Source organism: Furipterus horrens, unplaced genomic scaffold (assembly GCF_987537825.1).
Source record: "Furipterus horrens unplaced genomic scaffold, mFurHor1.1.pri manual_scaffold_6, whole genome shotgun sequence".
NCBI lineage: Eukaryota > Metazoa > Chordata > Mammalia > Chiroptera > Furipteridae > Furipterus > Furipterus horrens.
Genome location: NW_028327176.1, coordinates 61,866,882 through 61,886,120, shown reverse-complemented (window position 1 = coordinate 61,886,120; position 19,239 = coordinate 61,866,882). Strand labels below are relative to the sequence as shown.

The following is a 19,239-nucleotide window of genomic DNA, read 5'->3' as shown; positions in this document are numbered from 1 at the left end:
TACCTGAAATTCCTACCATTACAGTTACTTTAAATTAGAAAATTCAAGTTGGAAAATAAGCTCATAAATCACCATGTTACTCCACCCCAGGTAGTCAAAAGGGGTAATATCAGCTCTAGTCCATTTTTGGACTGCTGCTTTTGAGCTGTTAAAGTGCATTAGTTAGGGAAGGGTGTAGGTAGATCTACACATAAGAGAAAAGCTATCTATGAGAAAGGACTCCTCCTCTTAAACTGCCTCTGGTTCTCCAACCACCAATATCTATAATTAGCCAATTAACTCAGATGTAAGTATACTTTGAAAAAATAAATGATATCTTCTTAACATAGTTCATAATACTGATGACCCACACCAGGGTGTTTTTATCCCATCTTATGAAAAGTAACAAGGCCTCATATTCTGATGGTCAAGTTCTTCTAAGAGCACCCACCTTGACGCCTAACAACCCTAAAGATTTAGCCACCTCTATGAACTTCCTCTATCTTTTTATATAGAAGCTAACATCATGACAGTTTTAATAGATATCCAGGAAAGAACAAGAAAGGTGGAGAAAAATGCTCACTCCAGTTGATGTTTTCTTTCTAAATACTAAGGCATATAAAAGAAACAATCAGTAAGAGCAACCCTAAATAATACAAAGCACAGCAACTTTTCACAGCTCTTGATTACAAAAAAATCCTACAAAATAGCATCAGTTTTATTACATGCAACAAAAAAGGTAGCAGATTTGGTTGTGACAACTTGAAATGGCTGTACCCTTAATCTCTCAAAAAAGGTGACTTTTTAAAAAAAATAAATATTTTAGTCTTTGCATTAGAAACACTTTCACTTGTTTACATCAAAACCAAGATTGTTGAGAATTCTATGCATCATTTTCTTCACAGTTTTACCCCACAATTTTAGAAGAGCAGACTGATTCTCTGGGAAAACATCAATAAAGAATAATCTGCGATCCAGAAATCTTTCAAATGAAGAAGAACACATCCTCCTAAGAGAAACTCCTTAGAGAAACTCACCGAAGGACTACAGAATGGCCTCATTCCTCATATGCAATGACTTTCCATCCCAAAGGAAAGAAAGACTGAGAAACAGAGGAATGAAAATACAATTTCCGTTTCTTAAGTTTAGATCACGCTTGAAGAGTATTTGTGCTCTAGAATTCTTCACCTATATAGAGAATAAATAAGTAGATCCCTTTTCCAAAGTTGATTAATAGTGAGTAAAGAGGGCTTGAGTGGTCACATTTTTACCTCCTTGAAACCCAATCCCCCTGCTTTCAAAAGTAATGTTTACAATGAGACAGATTAGATTAGAAAGCAAAGTTACTCACCATGGAGGAATCACTGCTTCCACTCCCGATCGGAGCTCCCTCAGCACAGGTTGGGAGGTGGGTAGAAAGTTGACTAGCCCTGCCCCCATCTATGACATCACAATCTACCTCATAAAAGGTAGTGAAAGTGCTCTGAACTCCTGTCTGATTTCCGAGAGATACAGAAAAGAGAGAGTGAGAGAGGGAGCAAGAGAAAAAAATAAAACGTACCCTATTGGGAAGGGATTAGGGAAGTGGAAGAGGGAGGGGGTAATTGGGAGAAAGAGTATATGAAGGAATTAGGTGCTGAAAGAGATGGGTGGGCCTCTGTGACATTAAGCAGCCCGGCCATTAGGATTCCTCATTGGTTCTCTTGAACAGGTAAATGGACCATCTGGGAGAAGGAGGATGAAGAAGCACCCTGCCTTTTAGGCATCATAGGGGGACAACTGTAATGAGTTCAAAGGGGATGAATCCCCTATTTAAAGCATTGAAGATCACCAAGAGAGAAAGCAAGGGCTGAAGCTCTTAAAGCCTGGAACAGTACATGAGGAATCTCAGATGTCTTTCTTGGAAGTTCCATTGCCCTGCTGTGTGACCTTCAGCAAGCCCTTGGGCCTCTGTACATCTAGTCAGAAACGATACAAAAGGGATACTTACCTCTGTCATTGGAATCACTGAAGTACTAAGGCATTCATTGTTGCTAAACTGACACTCTTTCTATTCTTCCTTTTTGCACTCAAGGGTGGATTGTGTGACAAACACACTTTAAAAGATAAGCCAATAACCAATGCTTACTTCTACCTTTAGAATTATATCTCTTAAAATGTTATCTTTGACATAAAATATTACTAACAGTCTTGACTAAGTTTTCCCATGCATACCTTCAAACAAGAGGAAAAAAATCAAACAGCAAGATTTCTGCAATCATAAGGTGCCCTGTACTGCTGCTCTCAGAGGTCAAGTTTAAGTGACTCAGAGGTGCTAAGTGACCAAACGTTTTTGTCACATGTTGTTTTGCTACAGTCACATCGTTGTAGTTTTGTTTAACCTCTGATTCTATTTTTTTAAATCAGCTAAGGTAGAAAAATAATGTGGAGAGAACTATGTTTTTTTTAATGAAGATTTAGAAGTTTAAAATATGAACTCAAAGTTTTCAATTGGGTATTATGACAAAACAAAAGGAAGGGGTGTTATTGAAGAACAGGCTGGTTTAGAAACCATCCACATGGAAGCCATATCTCTCTCTCCATAGAAAATATTTTAGTAAAAGATTCAAAATAATAGCTTGCAATTGATGGTGTAATATATAGGTAAAGCCTAAATGGCTGTTTCTGTATGCTGATAAACAAAATTCCCAATTTTGAATTATGTTCTTATGTTTTGAGCCAGTATAGTTCTACTTCTAGTTCTGTCATTCTTAGCTCACTAAATACACAAGTGTATTAGGTAATCACAATTTAAAATTAATTGAAATAGACAGATTAGGAAGTATTTTGAAACACAGAAGCTCCTAATTACAGATTTGACATTACTCTCATATTTTACTTCTAAACGAATGTTAAAGACATTTAAAGAATATCCTGAGAGAATTAAAGACAATAGAAAAGAAAAATATCTGTCATATGAGAACAAAATTTTTTATCTATATAGTATTTGACTTTCTATATTTATTAGAGGAAGCAGTACTACTCTGTAGATGTTTTCCTTATTCTGTTTCCATTTCCAATAATTCCAAGTCTAAATTCAAATTCCATAATCAACAGTTTTTGCTGCATAAAATTTTCCAATTAGTGGCTCTACAAAGTTTTATTGTCTTCTAATTTTTACATATTCGGTCATTGACTAGCTGGCTTACCTTTACTTTTTTAATACTTTATAACAATTTTATTGTTTTAGAAATTAGGCATTTGATTTTGCCATTGTACAGAATTCATTTATCATTATTTCTGAATTTCAAAATGATTATTATGTATTAGAAATTTATCTGCGTCATAACATTTTTTGTACAAAATTTAAAGCTCATTGTTTTAAAACTAGTGATGCACTTGCCCATTCCTCCAATAAATATCTTACAATATTTTACTGTCTAACAAAGAAGGCACACTTCTCCCTATGTTAAGATATTAGAAAAAATGAATTTAAATGCTTTTTAAATATTAAAACAAAACAAACTGGAATTAGATTATAATCTATTGTTACGTCTTATTAACTACCTGTTGTTTATTTGGAAATAAAGCATGACTTCAGGAACCCAATGCAAAACTAGGCTGCATCAAAAAGATGCAGAATGGTGAACCGTGCTGACTTTTTAGTATGATTGAATGTGATGTCTTTAGTTATATTAGTTAAAATAACAAAGCTGTCTTTGACATAGAACGCAATGCCAAGATCAGATAGTTTCCTAGTTTCCAACTAATCTTAGGATCTAGCTTCTTGACACTACTTATGATTAAGTCTTATGGCAACTATGGATTTGATGTATACTTTTTATGGAATTACATAAATGGATTAGTTAGTCCTTCAAGACAAGATATGAAGTAATTGCAAGATTTCAATCCATTACTGGAGTCATGATTATAATTTTACTCTGACAAGAGAAATGTAAGATTGGTTTCAAATTTTTGTTTGTCGAAAAAAATTTTTTTAACTGCTTAGTGAAAAGGATTGAGAAAAGTCAGGCAGAATAATTTGTATACTCTGAAAGAATGACCAGTATACAGATGTATTTACAAAGTAATTCACCATGAAAGACATAATAGGCAGTTGGCATGCAATTTGACCAAAATGTTATCATTGAAGAGAAATCGCAAAAGATAATTCCATTTTGATAGCAACAGATTTGCATCAGGAGTTCTTAGATAAAGAGACTGTGTTTATGATACTGTCTCACAAACAGAGCCTTAGACTTAAAAAAATATATGGTTCTTAGAAGATGATGGTGACTGGAACTTCTCCAGGATATTATTCTCTCTCAGTTGCAAAATAGAAATGGATGAAAGGGGTCAAGAGACAAGTTGTGCAGCTTTGACAGAACATCCAGCCAGAGTTCCAGGAAGTCAAGTTCATTATCAGCAAGGAATCTACACAGATGAAGGTATTCAGAGAAAAGCACTAAAGTAAGATATAGTATTAATAATGAAAGAAAAGATTGAAGTCTAAATTAAGAAAGCTTGCCTTCAAGAAAACAGGATTAGTATAAAATATTTGAAATGCATTTATTATGCAGAAGAAAAGTGTTCAAAATTGAGTAAGACAATGTGTTCTAAAGCCGTAAAATATATCTGAACTAAGAAAACTCCCCATTGTCATCCAGAAGTCATTCTTGTTTGTTAAGACACATGGGACATAACATGGCACATATTTGACCAAAGCCATATTTTATAAATCATTTAAATTAAGTTGAAGAAAGAATCTGACAAAATACTTGGTAAGGGCAGAATGCAGACAATAGTAAGTTAAACACAATTTTATTTGCAGAATGTAATAAACCAAGAAACACAGTGAATGCAGCGGTAGCAGATGCCCTGTTCTTCTAGCTGAGAATACTGAACAGTAAGATGAAAAAAAATAAATGAAAAACAATAGACTACACAATCTAATAAAAGCATAATGGACAGAAAAATTTGTCCTTTTCAGAAGGATTATTTGCTATAGAGATAAAGGACTTTGAATAGCCTTACCCAACTGAATTTTAGCACTATACTTTAGTTGAAATGCAACAGATGTTGAATTCAATGAATCAGAAAATATTCTTATGTAAAAAAGAAATAAGTAAAATTCTTTGAAGTCCTAATTATTACTCTGTCATTAGAAATTAGGAACATATGAAAACACTTTTTCTAGAAAAGTATTGTCAAAATTTTATAAAATCTAATACAGAACAAAAAAATCTGTTTCTGTTTTTCTATCAGGGTCTCTTATTTTTTTAGTTTTCATTATCTGAGTTAATAAAAAATTGTGCAAAATCAATAATAAAATCCCCAGATAATATTTAGTTTATGGTTTTAAAGTTTATCTTTTTTTTAAATTTCTTTTTCTATCACCTTGTTCACATGTTATTTTCTTTTTCTTCAACTGCCTTTAATCCAGGAACAAAAAACAAAAAAAAATCACAATTGATTCCTGTAACCAATTCAATGAATTTCTTTACTACAGCTGACAAATCTAAATGTATACAGGAAAACTAGAAAGCAATAACTGAATTACAAATACTATTTTTAATTAAAGGTATTCACTCAACATTTTATTTATATTCCCATAATTTGGTTTAATTGACAGGAACAGGTATATATGGATTTGCTCTCACATATCTAAAACTAGTTAAAAATGGGAGGAGGTAGTTCCTAATATACTACTATAGACATTAATTGTTTAAAATGTATTACTAAATAAACATCTAAGAATAAAATTAGACAATTATAACATATAAACAATATCTCAAAATTAGAATAATGTGTCATTGGAAAATATTATAAACCAGTACTTATTAAATAGGGTTGACTATATTTCACAGTTATTAAAAGATATATGAAATCCTTGACCCTCATCTAGGTATCTCCCATTTGTCTAATTTCCAAGTTTTCACAAAATATTCACTGGCTGCCAAATAATTCTCAGAATATTAAATGAAATCTGAGGGATTAATTGCTAATAGATTAAGGAGTGAATTATTTGCCTGCCTTCTTTTAATTAGAGGCTTTTTAAAACATAAAAAACAAACAAACAAAAAAAACAAAACAAAACCTAAAACCTTCTAAAATCCAAAGGAATGAAAGTTCACTGACTGAATGACAGGTAATGGTATTGGCATTTCGAAGGCAGAAATATCTAGGCAAAATGTCTTCTTATAGTTACTAACCTTTCTATCCTTACAAGTAATAGTGCCTTCACAAACTAAAAGAAAAACTCTTCAGCCCATAAATTCAGGTGATGTAATTCAATCAATCCACTGAGTAGATCCAAGTTAGGTCAATTCATATCTTTCTCCAGTTAAGGTAAAAAGAGTTACTTGTTTGGGTCACATCCCAGTTCTGCCAAAATAGTCTGTTTTCTTTTCTTTTCTTTTTTTTTAAATAAGAGCATTAGAATATTAAGTCTTTTTCTATGCATAAAACAATTCAGTAAAATAGCCAACTAGTTTAATTCCATCAGTGAATAGCCTACTTTTTTTTATGAATAGAATGGAACATATTGATATGTGCATGGGCACCATCACAGAATATTTAACTGAAATCCACATCTTTTAACTGAGCAGCATCGTATCATCCCTGCAGAAGACTGTCTGAATTCAGGGAGACACATACACAGGTGTGGTACAACAGGCACAAAGCTTCCTATAATGACTAACACCTCAGGAGACTTCTACTTTTCTCATAACATTTTTTATTTCCCATTTCTTCCAAAAATAATGTCTTGAATTTGTTAAATGTCACTTTTATAACACTTGGGAGAATAATTTTGCACTGAAAAACCACTTAAGGGTTATTTTTCTCTGAAGGTTTGCATAAATTGGATTGCACAAAAAATCAATGATGCACACTGACACAAATGTAACAAATGAAGACTGGATGTGGGAATCAGAATTTAAATGGTTATAGTTTTACTACCATAACAGATCAGGAATAGATTTTTGGGAGGAAGATGGAATTCTGCAACAACCCATCTTACTAGCAAAATTTGTGCCATTCTGCAAATTATAAATAACTATTTGATTTTCTTGTGGATACAGAATATCTCCACTACCCCTCTATCCACTTTGTAATTTGAACTTTGTTTTTAGCTTACTCTCTTTATATCTGGACTCTCCTACTCTCCCTAGACCAGGAAAAGTCCTTTAACCTAAATACTTAATGGTCTACCTTCTGTAAGATCTGGATAAAAATTTTTGGAACTGCTGCAAATCCCCTAAACAAATACGCTTTTGTTCAAATGAAGCACAAACATGCATTCCAAAAGCAAACTGAAATAGCTAGAAATTTAATTTCCCTCCATTGCTACTACAGTTTGATCAGTAGAGATGATCTAACACTGACAATAGGAAGAATCAGAAGATATAGAAAGGAGACTCTCAAAAGATTGCTTAAAGTTCAGGTCCGCACAACTAGGTACAATGCTTATTTCAATGCCTGTTTCACCTCAAAATACACTTTTTATTGGGAAAAGCAGAACTTTTCAGATAGAATGCAATTCTCATCTCAACAAACCACAATTTTTATAAATATGTGTATAAAAACATATATATCATATATGAAATTATACAAATGTATCCCACATTTTCTTTTCCTTGAATTGTACTGGATCAGACATATCACAGTTGTCAACCATTTGTTTGGCTCTTGATTATTGCTTATTCAAGGGGTAGGGAGTAAATGTCAAATCCAGTATATCTGCTGAGTATATATGTGTGCAGATTCACATATGTATATCTCTGATTACATCCCAATGTAAGGTAATATTTATTTACATATTATCAGCTTCAGCATTTTAATGAATGTTTCTTTTTATTTATCACCATAAATGTTTGTGTTGATTTTAACTGATTCTAATTTTTTTAATGATGTAAAACATAGGCAGTAAGAATGACTGTACCTGACCTGTAAGTCTCCAATTTTCTCTTTACCAATTCAAACCCTACCGATGTCACAAATTATACTTGCTCGCCTTGTCACATTTCCCTCCATAACTCAATTGAAAGGGATCCAAATTTTGAAATTTAAAAGGCAAAGAACAAAAGTGCACATTAGGGCAAGTTAATCCCTCAGGAATAGGTTCAGGCTCCACTAAATCAGCTTGAGAACTAAGAGAACTAACATTCCTCATCTCCAAACTATGTTTCTATATTTGGTTAGTATAAACAAAAAGATATGCATAAGCAACAAAATTTATTAAATTTCTAGTATTTTCTTGTGGAGTCAGCTCTACGTTATATCAATGTCCCTCCATATCTGACCTGGAATATCAAATTCCTGTCCAGAGCAGGGTTATTGCTCTTGTGTTCTGGCTTCATTTTTATAAGGGGGCTCTTGTTGTAACTGAATTTTTTTTTTAAAGTAGAATTTTTTAGTTTTATCAGGATCCTTATTATTTAGCATTCTATATTCTAAAATTTTACATTATAGTGTTTCTAATAATGAACAAAGTATAAATCTTTGGGTAGCTAAAGATAATTAAGGGTTTGGAATGGGTTTTATTTCTTCAGAACCATGTCTATATCTTTGCTTTTAAATTTAAAAGAACTCATTAAATCCTCTGAAACCTAGTGAACAAAGATTAATTAAACACATGACAATCAAATATTCAGGTAATTTCCATATCATGGCATTAGAACTTATTTGTATAAAATATATATTTACATACTTGTAAAAGTTTGGCTCAACTTTTTATCCCATGATGAATACAATGCTGTCATATCTAATAGTTATTACCTGCACTAAACAAATTTATGATATGCTATGATTAAGTCTATTTTTCCTTTGTTTTCTCTTCTTCCTCCTACCTTCCCCTCCTTCCCTCTCTTTCTTTTTTTCTTCTTTCGACATTTCTTTTCCCAAACTGCATGTAAACTGGCTTAAGAAATTTAATAAGTGAACACCTAACTAAGCAAACAAAACCAGTCTGCAGACTCAGAGACTGTTTAACCTTTTGTACTTTACTGTCCTCTATTTTCACTTTAACATTTATGGAACTCTACTTGTTTTTTAAATTATTTTTTTCTCTTTCCATTACCCCTTAGCAATCCAGTTGAGCTGAACTGACTCCCAAATGTATCTCCTACTTTGAGACTTAATAAGAATGGCACTATTTGGCTGTTGGGAAAGGTTTAAGACCATGTGTTTAAAAAATTGATTGTCAACCAGAAAACTAATGGTGTTCCTTAGACAGCAGTTGTGTGAATGAGCATATGCTAACACACATCCTAATTTGCTTTATTTCTTTAGTTCCCTATCATGACTCATGAAGAACATTTGCACTCATTGTCCCCCATAACCCATTGAGTTCTCTGAACCATCTCTCACATGAGAGGAAGATACAACAGAAGAGGATTTTCCTAGTTTCTACACATACAATCATATAAAAGATCACCTGCTGATGTGGTATATAATTGTGCACATATACATTTTTAACGTATGTTCTTTATGCCAGCACATGACTGTAAAAAATGGCTCTAAATTTTGAAATCCAAATTATTTTCCTCAACAAAATGGAAATAATCTATCCAAATCTCTTCTGTTTTAGGAGAAACTTTGACTGGGGGCTTTCATATATTTCAGAGAAGAAACCACAGCTTTGAATCCCATGTATATAAACATAGGAAAAAGGGAATTAAAGAATTCCTCGTTTTTTGTTTTTTTTTTTGATTGTGCATTATACTATAGTTGCTTCTCCTTAAAAATATAGCAACTTTATCATGCCAGACAACAAAATAAATGGGGTCCAAGGCATGGGTGCACTTTCTTGGCAAAATAATTAAAAGAAGAGTGTATGGGGTCTCACATTCTTGACACTTTCAAAATTTTGAAGGCAGTCATTGTAGATTTTTTCAAAACAAACATGTTGACTTTGTTTCTCTATTAGCCATCAGTGAAGGAGGATGAAGAATAAGGTGGAGGCAGAAGTGGCAAAGACAGCAGACTACAGATGCAGGTATGGCACCAAATAGCAATCAAGCTTGAAAGAAAATCATGAGGAGGCCAAGAGTGGCCCATAACTGAGCAATAAATAGCAAACCTTAATAATGCATTTGACTCAGAATTATTACAAAGTTGTACAGCATTCCTCTAAAAGAAGCCTTCTCCCATGCAAGGATTTATGTTCTTTGCCAGTAAGACTCAAAGAAGAAAACAGGCTTCTCGATGGTGTTCTCAATCTCAAACACCTCTGCAAATGCCAACAGTGCAATTGATAAAAGCCAGTGATGGTTTGGACTACATCTCAATGAGGAAAAGACAATGGAAATGAAGCTCAGGAGGCAATAATGAACAATGGGTACTGAGAGGTTGATGGAGAGCATTTCTGCCAGTAAAATATTGTCCAGATGAGGTTGTGGAGTCTGTGATCCACAAAGATGCTCTGCGCATCCATGTAAATACTAAAGTTTGGAAAGTGACGGATGAAAGCACACAAGGCAAGCTAAACAAAACGCACTCAGTTCTATGGGTGCTATATACAGATGGACATGAAAGCTGAATGGTATGGGAAACGAGGCCATCAAGGCTGAAGATAAGAAAGGAAGCAAGGGAGATGCAATGTTTTGATCATTTCTTGGCAAAGAGAATCTTTGTAATGACCAACTTGGCAGAAAGAACACATTGCAAGACAGATTGCACTTGGTTGTTGAAGAATATTGAAGCAGGATCATTTTGGAAATGCAAAGAGGTGACTATGCTTTGGAAAGAGGCACAAAATAGTCAATTTATTGGGCTCTAGGTGGGATTGCATGGACCAGGCTTTCCAAATGATATCTTCATGCAAGCCAGATCAGCTCTTTTCCCAGCTATGATTTCTGCAAGCCAAACAATATAGAAACTGAAACCTTGGGAGTTAAGAATTATTTTTCAACATATTTTTATCAAATGGTCAACTTGATGAATTTTTTAAAATGGCTTGGGAAGAAATTGAGTTTCATGACCAGTGTGATTTTCACAAAGCATTCCCTGTGTTGATAATGTTATGTCGCTGGTAATGCCACACCTCAAAAAAGCAGTAGCATGGTTGACTGGGAAAAGAACTAAAGGTGGTAGAGCCACACTTCAGAATTGCAAATAGTTTATGATAATAGATGGCAACTCTTTTTAAAAGAGAGGGTCTGGGTGAGGGAGGAGAAGAAGCCAAGATGAAGAATCTCAACACATACATTTGAAAATCTTGCCAAGAAATCATGATCCTTCTATTCACTGAACTTTTTATTTCTTTGCATTTGATGAAATGAATCAGGTATTTATATTCTCATGAAAAGGGGAACACTGGAGGAATTAAGTAAAAAATATATAATTATTAGTGTTTGACAACTATGTTAGTTTTTGGCAACAGCACATCAACCTGTATTAAATACAAACATTCTGGTTTTAAAGGTTACTGGTAACCTAGTATGCATTGGAACCTGATGAATGAATTTCCATTGCTTTTATCATCACTAATATGTGAATATAATCCACATATAGAGAGTCTGGCTCCTAGACAGAAAATGAAAATTACTAGGACTAACAAAGGGATGTAGACTCACAATGAGTAAATATACGAAAGCCCCAAATAATTATAATAGTCACAGCTTGGCAATCAGTTTCCAGACGTTGAAATTAGTTTCCTTGTTAAGAATAGAGATTTTTACAAGGGTAGTATAAACACCAGGTAATTGAAAAATCAAATTGGTCTTTGTGAGTTATTATAAAGTCTGGAATAATGGTGATAACATTTATTTTTAAGCTACCTCCCTATGAATCACTTTAGTTTGGTGGTTTTAGCAGTACTGTTGCCAATAATTCTTGCCTGAAGTACAACAGTGGGAACTAAACTGTGAAGCCCAAGTCCCAGCTTACCCCTGATACAATGAGCTCTCCTCCAAGATTCTGTACTTCTGCCTTCACCTTGCTACAGATATTAAGCTGATGGCAATACAAGGCAATTCGTTGAAGGTAGGCTAATAAATCCTGCTTACATGCTGAATCAGGACACTGTAAAACATTTTAAAAAGTGATCTCGGTTAGTAAGTACTCTTCAGTTTCTAAGACCTGCTATACCAAAGCTGTGAGAAGAAAGGGTTTCAGTGTCATGTATCTTAATTACATCATTGTAACTACTGTCTATAGCATTTTAGCAAGGCCACAGCCAATAGTTTAGAATAGTTAGCTCTATTTTAATAAAATTATATGAAAAGAATATTGAAGGTCTTCCAGAAAGTCTTACTGGGATTTTGTACATTTTTATGAATATTTTATCAGTTGTCTTTAAAATCATTAAGAAAATTAAATATTTCATAGTTTTTTTTTTTTTTCTAGTGGCTTATTCAATGTTCACTGTGCAAAGTTATTTTAATACAGACAACCAAAGCAACACATGCCAGAAGGAAATCACTCTGTGTGTCAATCTCTCTACCATAGGAGACAGTAGAATTTTAGTTCAGTCAGTTGGGAGAAAAAATCACTTGTTTCTTTTGGCTTTCTAAGAAATTCATCATTCACTAAAGAAAATCTATTACACTTTTTGGGTTTTCATATTCATCAAAATTTAAGCAACATGATAAACTTCCTTTAAACAAGAGCCTGAGAAAAATCATGACCACTGTAAGAGAAAGGGATGGGAGAAAAATAATGAATTTGATGCCAATTGAAATAAACTGGTAAGAGTAACAATAGACCCGGGACTCTGGATATGCTATAGTCAACTATGACCAGGGATTTTGAATTCTCTTTGTGACTACAATGGTAGATGTCCATCAAACACACTGAGCTTAGAGGAATACTTCTACAGACATTGACATGACTTCCAAATCATGTCTGAGACTTCAATGTCAATGGCTAGCCAGTAATTGAAATATATTCCTATTGCTATCTAAGTTCAGCTGGAGATCTCCAGGCCATTCCATTGTTCTGGCTCAGTTTGGCACTTGTAAAAAATATATAATCACCAGATATTTGAGGAAACACTATAAGAAATAAGTACCTACAGGTCAAAATGAAGTATCTTATTTAGAATAAGAATACGAGAAAAAGACTCCAGCTGTTTCCTTTAAGCTCAAGAAAAGGAATTTTTTTCATTAATACTATAAAGCCAGTGGTTTTGACATAACTTCATTTAATAAGTGACAAAGAGGTCTCTTTTATACATAACACTTAGCAATTGTGGTATTTTTCTCAGTAACTGCATTTATCAAGAAAGAATCCCACAGAGGCTGTTTTTAGCTTTCTACAAGTACTTAATACTGTAATATTTATCCTACTCCAGAGACCCATATACTGAGAGGAATTCATGTTAAATGATATCTCCCTGGAGGACTGAAAAGTCTTTCAGTACAAATGCCTTGCAACAAATTAAACTGGAAGTTCTATCTCAACAGAACAGTAATTAAAAATGCAATAGTCCGTAAAAAGTTTATATTGTGTACATTATCTCAAGTCTTCATAAAAATATTTTCAGGCAAAATAAAGGCAACCAATCCACTCCTCAGTGATGCTCATTCTACTCTATTATTAAAGATTAAGCATTTAAAACATAAATAAAGACACAAGGAAACAAGAAAAATAATTCTTACATCATGAAAATAGGAGCAGAATTTGAGAGAGAAATGACCCATTTGGGTTAAATATTAGAAAAAAATTGCAAGTTACTTCACCACTGACAGCAGTAAAAATGCCACAAATAGAGGGTTATATTTACCTTCACCTGTTTATTTTAAAGTCATCATTAAATAACATTTTCATATTCTGTTTCACAACCTCAAAAGACATCTAGAATCTTGGAATTCATGTGTGTGTTGTTTTCCAGATATCAAAACTCTTTGGGGCTTTGCTTCAACTTGAAAAATTGTTAGAAATAAGTCCAAAAATTGAAAATCAAAGCAAGAATTGCAATAAAAATATTGAACTCAATTAGCCTAAACATATTGAGCAATAGTTTTAGCCACTGTGATTCAGAATATAATGGAAAAGCCATCCAAACTTTGCCTCCTTTTACTCCCAGGAAGAAGTCCATCCTAACAAAACTCTTTTCAGAGCCATCCACCAATCTCTGCTCACTTTACTCATTCCAACCCCTCTCACATTTGCAGGGGAAAAAATGAGACATTCTTTCTTGGTTGGTACATTTTTGTTTGTATGCATGCATATTTTCAAGTAAGTTCATTGCCTCTTCTCTCTTTTAAATGTGCTTTCTGTGACACATAAAGAACTCTACAAAGAATCTCCACTTCCGCTGCAAACTTCAGGAAGCCTGGCCATGATATTGCCCTGAAACTAACAATTTAGTAATGGTTTGGTCCTCAAACTCTACAAATTTGTTGGGGAGATCTCAAATTATGGTAATACTTAATGAATTATTTTCACTATTAAATGTCTCTCAAAAATTCAAAACAAACACAAAACACTCTCTTGGAATTAGACATTATATATATAATTATACAGTTAAAATGAGATAATATACTGCCTTATTTTAAATATAATATTAAGTTTAATAATGTATTTTCTTTAAAATAGTCTAGATTCTGGGATGTTGAAGATTGTATTTAGAGGACCAGCCTAATATTAAGGACTGAGGGAGGAAAACTATAATAATCAACCCCCAAGGAATAGAAGACCAGGGCCATCCATGGAGGAGAAAGAAATCCTGTCTCTTTTAATGTCTACAGAGAGCATCATTGTGTTGTGGTCTAGGAAGCAAATTCATGCTTATACTGTCTCCATGTAAATAATCATTTATATAATATTTATATTTCAGAATCTTATATTTTAACACCTTTTTCTTTGCAAATGGTTCAAACTGTAAACCCCTATTGCTTAAATAAATAAGGATCAGTTATCTGGAAAAGTCTATTGCCTAAAGTACCCTTACAGAAAATGAAACAGTATTGCAACAAGACATATTTACAACAGGATATTAGAGTTCTATTTCAAGCCAAATAAAATATAAAGTGTAGAAAGGAAATCAACTCAAACATTCAAGGTGAGATTAAAAACTATCTTAGTCTGTATCTTAGATCAGTCTAAAAGCAGAAAAAATACTCTGAGAATATCTCTGATGCCTCTGATTCTGGATGAATATATACAGTTAAAATCTGGAGGTTCTTGATTATGTGGATTAATCCCACTTACACTAGAGCATAAATTATCATGAATTATAAGGAGCATCATTACAGTGAGATCAATATTAACTAACAAGATGCAATTTTTTTCTTTGCCTTATTCAGTGTGTTTGAATTTCTTAATGAGGATGGCTCTCTGGGGCATATGTCTCCTAGCAGTGAATGCTCTTCTTTCTCAAGGAATTTGGGTCATAGGCCCTTAGGAGTCCCTCCTGAACGGAACTAACCATCAGCTCAGTCTCAGCAGAATTAGAGGCCAGATCACAAAATGTCAGTGATTCTCTACAATTCATTCTTCAGAGGCATTTTATAGGGTATTTAAAATCCATTACAGAATCCAAGTGCTAATTAATGATTCCACTCTTCCGTCTTATATTACCTGATCAGCCACAGCACGTGCTAATTTGTCCATTCGAGATCCTGCTTCGGCAATTTTCTTGGCGGCATTAATGACATCAGATGTATTTTTCAAGGGCCCTTTGCCTCTGAAACAACATATACAACGTAATTAGAAATCTATTTTATGAACAGAAATAGACACACCAACCATTTCATCTGTCCAGGACTCTGCTTTTGTATTCAGCTCTGGTCATGTTAGGCGAATTTTGAATGTTTTCTTGATTCATTTCAATTTCCATGTTAATAAGCCACTTTACTTCCTATTTTGATCTGTATGTTCACATTTATTTACATTAATTTACATATTTTAAACCGTGTTCCATTGAAAAAGGTGATCACCACTAGGCAATGGGAATATTGAAATGCTTATCATACACCTATGTTGTTATAGCACTACCTCATATAACAACCCTAGTAGATTTCATCATTCCCATGTAGGAAAAGAGAAAAATAGACTAAAAATCACGAACTTATCTAAGTTCATACAAGTCTTAAGTGATAAATTCTAAATTTAAATGAGAGTCTAGCTAAAATAAAGGCTCTTGCATTCCATTCATAACATGCCCAACCCTATTATATTTTTAAGTTTACTTTGGCACTTTGAGAAGCAGTTGTCTCTTGTACATAATGGGGAACTGTTTGGCCAGAATTTCAGACTGTTCAATTCTCACTCTTGCTGGTTGTATGCTTCTGGTACTGATTTATGAGGGAACAGACAAAACACTGTGTAACAGCAAATGTCTTTATGCTTCCAAACCATTGTCCCAATATCTTCATATAAGGTATTCAGTTAGGTGAACTGTTTAATATTATTTGTCTTTTAAATATTTATTATAAAGGAAAACTATGCTGCATCAGAAGTCTTTAAACAAAATATAGCATATAACTTGTCCTTATCTTTTCTTGTGAGATACATAATAGGTTAAATACATTTATTTTTTAATTTTATTTTTATTTTTTAAAAACTGCTAATTAGATTGGTCTCTCTCTAGGTGCATCTAAAAAATCAATACAATTTTTTAAGGCTACAAAATTACATTTTTTTACAAGGTTACTTTATTTTAATTTTTCATTTTATTTATTTGTTTTTAGAGAGAGGGGAAAGGAGAAAGAGAGGGAGAAAAACATCAATGTGCAGTTGCCTCTCATGCACCCCAACTGGGGATCTGTCGTGCAACCTAGTCATGTGCTCTGACTGGGAATCGAACCAGCGACAACTGGTTCACAGGCCGATGCTCAATAAATCCACTGAGCCACAGCAGCCAGGGCTCTACAAAATTACATTCTTACAGTTAGAAATGTAATGAAATATGGACAAAAATTACTCAGAAGTGATTTATTTAGAACACATAGGGTCATACAGAGTGAGCAATGATTGCCACTGTTAGGTAATAATGTTTTATAAAGTGCAAGATTTAAAATGGCTTCAGAAAATTAATGTAATTGAAGGGCATTTTGTTCTCTTTTCCTCAACTTCTGTTCTGCAAATTCTTTTTACATTAGTAGTTAAAATTAAAATATACTGTGTTCATGTCAAAGCTTAAGCGCATACGTTGCAAAATTTAAAATTCTAGATATTTCATTTTGCTATGATAACATTAACTTTTCCACAAAAGACATCAATTTTTTTTCAGTTGCTATTTAGATATTTAAGTAAGAATAGGGTTTTCACATATATGTTTTGTGTAATATGGATGAGTTAAAAATTCTGGGATAATCTGGCTTCCATTCTTTAACATTAGTTTATAATTATCTCCAAAGAAATTTTTCCATGTTTTTGTTTTATGTTTTTAGAGGGAATTTTAGATGCAGAATACGTCAATGTTTAATAATGTTCTCATTATTGTATATTTGTCTGTAACTTTCAGACTTCAGAAGATCTCTTTATTTTGCAGTTTTACTCTGATATATTTGTTGTTCCTTTTTGCCTTCATCTTAAACCATTCACAAAGAACTGCACTCTGCTTGATTTTTCATTACTACCAATCACGTGCATTTGTTTACTTCAAGAAATTTCCAAGGTTTTGGGGGGAACTTGATAAACCTTACATGATAACTTTCAATAGCTGATTGATTCTGACAAAATATAGTTAGTAAAGAACATTTGTAGAGAACTGAATTTGTTAGAGGCTCAGGTTCCAATTTTGTAGCCAAAACAATGATTGATTAGAAGCATGGCAACTGTGATTACACCAGATAATACAGTTCATAGAATAGAATCACTAGTAGATTGTTATTAAAGAACTTTAGAATTAACAGTGCAGACTCAGGTCAAATGATCAGAGTCACAAGCTGTTAATAAGGGTATATTTCATAAAGCTAGAGAACAAAATAAAAGTTATAAGAACATTAAATATTTCCTCTTCTATTCCAGGAAACTGAAATACAAGGAGGAAAACTAATTGATGAGCCCAGGTTGACAACGCAAAGAGATTGATACTCAAAGAGAGAATTAGGACTTGAACTTGTGTTCTCAATCAGAATTTAGTACTCTTTTTTTTTCTTTCTTATGAGAACAGCTAACATAGTGATCTCAGACAAAAACAAATAACCTTAACTACAGACATTAACATGCAAGAAAAAATGAAAAGCATAATATCTCACTCAAAATTTCAAAAAAATAAGAAGAAACAAAATTTCATAAAGGGATTAGTGATTAAAAATAATAAAACACTGGAAATGAAATCTAAAACTAGCTCAAAAAAGGAAGCAAAACTTATGTAGAAAATATACTTAGATTGCTATTAGGAAAAATAGGAGAGAAATATTCAAATGTAAAAAAGATTAGTGAAATAACTATAGAAAAGAGAGAATTAAAAGTATCATAAAAGTATTTTTCTTAAATACATGTAAATAAATTTGAGACCTGAATAAGATAACTTTCTAGGAATGTATAATTTTCCAACACTGACCAGAAAAAGATATTGAAAAATCTGGAGTCTGATTTCCACGGAATAAATAAATAAGACTGTCAGAAAGAAAACTGATCAAATAAGTCAGTAAATCTAGAGGGTTTCTCAGAGAAATTCACTAAACCTTAAAAAGATATGTCCAATGTTATTTAAACTTTTCTAGAATATAGGGGGAAAAAAAAGCCTTAAAAATAATTAAATAATACTGATGTTATCAGAAGTTAATACATTTAAGAATTCTTATTTATGTAATAAAACTATATTTTGAAATGAAGAAAGTGGGAAAAAGCAAAAGCAAAAAAGGAAGCAGCACTTGAGTGGTGAAATTGATTTTTACATGCTTATAAGAACTGATTGTTTAATTTTTAGGAATTTGGTGAGTCAGTAGACATATCGGTAGCTTGAAATCTGCCAACATGGAAGTATTTATTCCATGGAAACCAGCAAATGCTACTTAAGTGAGGGCTTTTTCCCTAGAAAATCAACATACCACTACAGTCAAGGTAGTAACACCAAGTTGAAAGAAAGGGTACTGTGATCTGGAAGAGGTATGTGTGGGGTTTCTGGAGCTGGGTGATGGTTATACAGTTTACATTATAATACTGTTTAAGTTGTATATTTATTTTACATGCTTTTCTTTAGGTATATATTTAATAATTTAAATAATATTTATTCACTTATTTTTCTGTTAATCTGATGCATATAAAAATTTTCAGTTTTCATTTCTGTGATGACAGAGGATGCCAAGTTCTGTTTTATTATTTATTGATAATTATTATTAAACATTCATGTCCTTTTCCCTGAATTTTTTATACATCTTCTAC

The 19,239-nt window shown here is 32.9% G+C and overlaps 1 protein-coding gene across 2 annotated transcripts in view; it reads right to left on the bottom strand.

The window, feature by feature from the left end:
* Positions 1–19,239, bottom strand: part of CTNNA2 (catenin alpha 2) — a 1,309,400-nt gene that overhangs the window by 27,468 nt on the left and 1,262,693 nt on the right. The window contains exons 16-18 of one of the 2 annotated variants that reach the window (XM_090281609.1): positions 15,484–15,589; positions 11,848–11,982; positions 1,331–1,474 (exon numbers count right to left, since the gene is read on the bottom strand). In XM_090281609.1, the coding sequence (XP_090137735.1) occupies positions 1,331–1,474; positions 11,848–11,982; positions 15,484–15,589 (385 nt within the window). The remainder of the gene's footprint in view (positions 1–1,330; positions 1,475–11,847; positions 11,983–15,483; positions 15,590–19,239) is intronic. The other variant, XM_090281608.1, reaches the window with a different exon arrangement.